Genomic DNA, 6818 nt, shown 5'->3' on the forward strand with positions numbered 1-6818 from the left:
TGGATTCTTGACTCGATCGAAAGTACTGAAATTATATATCCTAATTGCAATATTTTCGGAAACGAGAATCCGTTGAAATTGCTCGATTTCGCTAATTCCATAACCTTCCTCGGAAATCGTGATACCAGCGAATTTTATTAATTCTTCGGCCAACTTATGCTGTAACAAAGAACGCTGGTATCTCACGAATTCCCATCTTTCTTGCAGTTCCCCCGTACGGAGTTGCCCATGCTCTTGATGTACTACGAGCAAACGAGGAAAATACAAATTGTCGGTATTATTTATTTGCAAAATTGAGCGTTTGGCTATCTTCGCGAGTTAATCGATTAAATTGACGCCCGCAACCGGCAGGTACTGAGACTTTGAAAACGTGCACGGTAAAATTTTCTGCGATATCGAATCTTCCATCACTTTGCGTCAGCGAACTCACGAGTTGCCATATGTCCTCGTGAGTTAAGTCGCGTGCTGGACGAAACGATAGACCTGCCGTACCACATGCTAGATCCGCCGACTCGAACGATAATCCTACGTAATCGTTTGGTTCACACGAATGTAACGCATACGCCCAAATTTTACGGAACGCACTTTCTATCCAATGAACGGTATCAGTACCTTCGGGTGGCGGACGTATCGAAAGTTGCTTTCTTCCCTAATATCGAAAATTTCTAAACCGACGCGAGTTTTCCGCCCTTAACTCAATGAAAGCGAAGTTATCTCTAATCTCCTGTTGATGATAACAATTCTGCCTGTGATGATTATTTTCCTCCTGATGATGACGCCTGTTGCCGTTGTTGCTACTGCTGCTGCTGCTGTTCATCATTGATGGAATTCTCGAAATTTTGCGAGAATTCTTCTTCTAAGGGCGCGTTTTCTTCCCTTGTATGTCGCGATGTAGGATGATCAGCACCGCCAGTTTGTACTGTAAAAAAAAGTTAAATAAACCTTATTAATCTGATAACATTGCTATATATATTATGTCAGAAACTTATAGTACTAGTTGTAACATTACTGCATGGCAAGATAACTCACCTACAGCTGTTTACTTGATCGTGCCTGGGAGGATAATGTTTTTCTTTTTTGTAAATTTTAATATTCCGGTGACATAGGCAGAACAGGGAAGTACGAAATATCTGATAAAAATATCTGCTTAAGTATCTCGAGCAACAAATAAATTTACAATAAAAAGTGTTGTGAGTTATTATTGAAATAACATGTGGTGAGTGAGAGAAAAGAAACTTTATTATACTTAGATATGAAACAAACGTGTACAATGAGAAAAGAACGCATTCGTCGCGTGAACTCGCGACGGGCGGTAGAACAAACGAAAAACTGCCAGTGAACTGCGACCGGCATCGGTTGCCACGTCGGGCAGAAAGGCGACGCGCATGCGCGAAACAAATAACACGCGGTGGCACGTCTCGTCCACGTGCTTGAACTAAAAGCCGAAAAGTATACATACATATTTATAATCGTAACAAAAAGTAAAAATATTATTACCTTCATTTTCAAGAGGTGCGTAATATCTATTTTTTTCTTCCTCCATTGCTTCCTGAATTATTTCTTCCTTATTACGTATTTTCTCCTGCTCCCCATCATCGCCGTTGTCATCAAGGCTATTCTCAACATTTGTGTTGTTCTGCTCCTTATTATCAGTAGCATTATCATCGGTATCATCACCATTATCGACATTGTCATCGTCAATGTTCTCATTATCCTCCTCCTCCTCCTCCTTCTCCTCCTCTTCAGACTCTATATCTTCTTTCTGCGTTTGTTCCTCCCGCTCTTGTTCGATTTCCTGCACTAAAAAGTAATTTTTGTTATTATTATTATTTTTAAACTCTATATACGAGATCTGTTCAAAAAGTATCGCGAATTTTGTGTTTTTTCAAAAATTACTTATTTATTCATGAATATCTAGTTTGTCCTCTTCAAAGTAATCCCCATCAGATATTATACACTTGTGCCAACGTTTTTTCCAATCCTCGAAGCACTTCAAAAAATTATTTTTTGTGATCTTGTTCAGCTCCTCCTTCGATGCCGTCTTTATAGCTTTATGGCTCATGCGGCAGCTTCCATTGGGATGATTGAGCTTTGGTTTCCACGTCATAACCATAAACCCATGATTCGTCACCAGTTATGACCCTCTGGAGCAAATTTGGGTCGTCGCGGACAGAGTCCAACAGTTCCTTAGCAATGTTAATGCGATGCTGTTTTTGGTCGAAATTGAGCAATTTTGGTACGAATTTCGCGGCGACCCGTCTCATGCCCAAATCATTGGTAAAAATCGAATGGCACGAGCCAATCGATATGTTTAGGTCCTCAGCAACCTCTCTAACGGTGATTCGACGATTCGCCAATACTATTTTCTTCACTTCATCAATGTTTTCGTCTGTTGTTGACGTGCTCGGGCGTCCGGCACGCTCTTCGTCGTTCACATCTTCTCGGCCCTCTGAGAACATTTTGTACCACCGATAAACGTTGCTTCGGTCCAAGGTAGCTTCACCATATGCCACAGTCAACATTCGGAATGCGTCCGCGCACTTAATTTTGTTTTTCACACAAAATTTGATACAGATTCTTTGATCCATTTTTTGGAATAGGCAAAAATCGAAGACGAGCCAAAACACGTGCAAGCAAAGCAGCTGTCAAAAATTAACTGAACATTCAAAATGGCCGAACTTGTCGGCATAAGTGAGAGACATGAGTACCAACATAACGCCACAAAAAATCGAAAATCGAATATACGTAACCCGCGGAAATTCAAAATTCGCGATACTTTTTGAACAGACCTCGTATATTAACTCTCTATATTCGACTAACTTATTTTTTGAAAATAATTTACACGTTATGGAAACTTGGAGAGACCAGTGCTCGAATCGAATCAGACGGACTCAAAGCATCATTCCGATCATTGTTGTCGTCATCATCATCATCATCCTCATTATCTAAAACAAAATTGATTTTATTCTTTATCGCATTACATCTATATTATATGAACTAGATTTCTCGGTTATTTGTAAAATACTTACCAATTACGATGTCACGCGGAGGCGAAACATTATTTTCCGCTTCAATTCGTACTCTTCCTAGAAAAAAATAAAATATTTTAACAATCGAGATTTCTATAAATATTTAGGTAATTTATTTTCCCAAACTTATTCGCTGGTATTCCTCCTCTTCTTCTCTCATAGGGCGACGTCGCCTTAAACTAAGTTCTACTGGATACCCCCTGCAATGCAGTATCGGTCATCCTATATATAATACAGTTCGTTTTTATGAAATAAATATTATAATTTAATTATAAAGTAAACTTTTAATATTAATATTAGATTTTATTTGAGACTAATTATTACTGCTTATCTCTTAGTTTAGTGCGTCGCTTAAAGTCAGCTATGTGACCTGAGCGTTATCCTCCTCATGACCAAAACACTCGTGTATTTCTATGACGAACGATTATATTTTTCAGTCTCTCGTCACCACCGCAATGCGCCGGTTTGTGCATAATGCACACTAATGTGCTGGAGCATTCACCCATAACATTTTTGAAAACGGAATAATTTTTTTACATTATTTGACAACTTTGTTTCAGATAATCGGCAGTAACTAACTTTTTATTCAAGTTGCTAGCAACGATGAAAAATTTGGTGAGTAACTTGCGAAGTTCCATTTTTTAAATATGAAATTAAAAACGACGCGCAAATAGTTGGCGTAAAATCAATCCACTTCAGAGTCTGAACGCAGGACTAAATTTTAACTTGATCAATGCTTCTAGCGATATTCATAAAATTCCTCTTCTCGAAAAGAATCGCTAAAAATTTCTAGTTCCTTCATTGGCTTAGATCTTTGACAATTTTGGTAGTTGGTCGCTTCCTTTATTAAAAGTGATTTTCTCGTAAAATTTAGAGAAGTAGGAGATGACAAAAACTTCCTAGTTATGACTATCCCCATATCTGATCTAGCTCCGTTTCTCTCCCATAAAAATTATCTAGAAAAGCATCGCTCCCTTTATATCTATATAAAATCTTTAGCTCTCGTTTTCATTATCATCCAGAAAAGTTTTTGTCACACTATAAAATTCTTATTATTAGGGTGATTCTCACGTTTTAAATTTTTCCTTCTGTTTTTTTTGGTATTGTCTTCTTACTTGAAAGGATTCTCACGCAATATTAGTCTACGACTGATAAACATTAAACCTTTCAGTAAAAGAAAAAATATAATTTTAATGGAAATTCTTGTATCTCGTTTGACCGGCAATATCACTTGGTTTTTGTTACTTTTCCCTTCTTCAGGATTTGTCTCGTCATGAAAAAAAAATCATGGCGAATATTGAACATAACCTCCTTCGTTTAAAACTTTCCTCACGTTTATCAATATAACTAATATTTAATTTTTGTATTCTATAAATTTGCGTATACTACACGTTATTTTTTCTCTTAGGAGTATACACAAAAGTTTCAGAAAAAAGGAAGGACGAATACATTTTTCTATATTATCATTACCCAACTCAATTCAACATTTTTTTTGTCGCACCTTTGTCACTTTAAACATTAATGAATTTTCTAAAAAAGCAATAAACCCAATCGTAAGTTTACTTTAAATCGAAGACGCTTCAAAAATTTCTTCTTGTTTTTTTGAAAAAAAACTCGATGGTTATTGATGTACTAATTCTTATTCGTTAGAAATTCTATTCGTGAGCTAAACCAATTCTTTTTTCTTTAAGGTTTATTGGGAAAAATGTTTTTCTTTTCGGTTAGTCAAATTCCTTTCTGTCATGTTATAAAAAAACAAGAAGAGAGGAATAAAATGTCCTGTTTGTTCTCGTTTTATTTCGCTTCTCTTCCCTCCTGACTTCTATGGAGTATAGATTATTTTAAATTTTTAAGAAAAATTTAGAGAAGGTTTATGTTTTTCATTTTTTTTATCTGCGCGCGCAAAATAATTTTATTACGTAGCGTCGGAGAGGGAGGCAATGTCGACGGTACTATCGAAAATCCGTTTCATTAAAGTTTTGTCGTCCGCAGCTTCAACTTCGCGAGCAAACAAGTACTATGCTTCTTGTGTTTTGATTGCCATCTTGGTTCACTTGAATTTGATATTACTACGTCGTAAGAACAATGGCCAGTCCAAAAAATTCTAATAATTCAGACATGGGAATGTACCATCCCCGATTCTTTCAAGATACATAACGACGACGATGAGAGAAGAAACGCTCGATTTCATATGTTGTTAGCAAAAATGTATGGTCTTAACAATTCTCATACGAAGATAATTCACGTAATGCAAAGAATGAATGAAGGAATCTTCAAACCTCTTGTAAAATTGAGCGGACATAACGCGGACGAAATTTATTTCGACACTGACTGCTGGCAACAGTTTTAAGATCACATGGGACTCATGAATGAGCATTTAAGCAGCGATAATAGAGTGAAACCTAACTTTGTTGTTATAAAAAATAATCTCCATCAGCTTTACTATATCTTATGGGGCAAAATCAATATTGCTAGTGTATAAAGAAGAAGAAGAAAATTTCAACGGAAATCTTCGAAAAGAACAGAACGCGATTGATTCAACTCCACCGACGGAAAACCTATGTAGCAGCAATTATAATGCAAAAAAATTACCGTCCTCGGACTGAAAAGCATTGTAAAGTGCGTCGATGCGCATTTAAAAGAATTAGAATCTTTATCCGATAATGTTTACAAGCGTGCTTTATATTTGATGAACTGAAATTACCTGCAAGTTTTATTAATCAGAAAATTATAAAATTAACATTGCGAGATAATTATGAAGATGTAGAGCGTAACGTACACAAATTAACGACTTAACTTTTCTTGACATGTATTTCACATAATATAATACTTGTGGAATTAACTTCGTTAAATAACAAAATTTTTCATATAATTCTCTTGAAGCAAGAATCTTCGGCTTAATTTTTCTAAAAACTTTTTTTTAGTTTATTCTCATGCGAACTATGTATTTCTTCTTCTTTGAAAAAAAGAATTTTTTCAATAAATACATTTTTATATAATATAAACCCTCGTTTCTTAATCACTTGTACCTTCCAATAACTAACTTTTTTCTCTGCAAATTTTCGTGTTATATATTATATATAATATAATATAGACTTTTAAATAAAGTACAAGAAGTACAATACAAATTCATAAAATTCTTGTCCTACATCATAAAAATCATACTCTCGCTCGAACAAGTGAGTTGTCACATCAAAGACTATGCGGCGCGACAATTGAACATGTTCATTCCTGTTTTATTTCCTCCATTCTTCCTAGCAAAAGTAAGACTATTCTAGATTCGCAAATTTTCGTATAAGATCTCATCTCTCATAAATAAAAAAACATTCACTAAAACGTCAACACGTCGAAGACACTGTGAACAAAAAAAATGACCGTCATAAAATCGCCCGCTATTCATGCCCGGTGTTCGTAATCTACCTTCGCGACAAAAAATGTTATAGTCTCAATCTCCGCTTACCATTTTTTCAGACTTTACTCTCTATTTTGTCTGAGGTCCTCTACCATCCCCCTTCACCAATCACCTTATGGGCAGGTACGGTGCGAAACAATCAGATCTTTGTCAAGTAAAAGGCGAACCAACCAGAACACATCATTTAATTACACTATTACCCCCACCCTTCACTCCTCGATTAATCAGAGCGCGTCTTTTTTCTAGATTGATCCGTCTAGACCACGCCCACGATGCCGGAGGGGGTTTGTTTTAACGCCCCATGGTTGCCCATATGCTACTGATGGAGTTTATTACAAGAAGATGCCTTGCAAAGAAATGTAATATATATATATATA

General features: G+C 36.1%; 1 protein-coding gene across 1 annotated transcript in view; it reads right to left on the minus strand.

The window, feature by feature from the left end:
* Positions 1-794: 794 nt before the first annotated feature.
* Positions 795-6818, minus strand: part of LOC108756347 (glutamic acid-rich protein-like) — a 13258-nt gene continuing 7234 nt past the window's right edge. The window contains exons 2-4 of the mRNA XM_018500091.1: positions 3030-3086; positions 1498-1800; positions 795-919 (exon numbers count right to left, since the gene is read on the minus strand). Of these exons, the coding sequence (XP_018355593.1) occupies positions 795-919; positions 1498-1800; positions 3030-3086 (485 nt within the window). The remainder of the gene's footprint in view (positions 920-1497; positions 1801-3029; positions 3087-6818) is intronic.

This window comes from Trachymyrmex septentrionalis, unplaced genomic scaffold (assembly GCF_001594115.1).
Source record: "Trachymyrmex septentrionalis isolate Tsep2-gDNA-1 unplaced genomic scaffold, Tsep1.0 scaffold98, whole genome shotgun sequence".
In the NCBI taxonomy this organism is placed as follows: Eukaryota; Metazoa; Arthropoda; class Insecta; order Hymenoptera; family Formicidae; genus Trachymyrmex; species Trachymyrmex septentrionalis.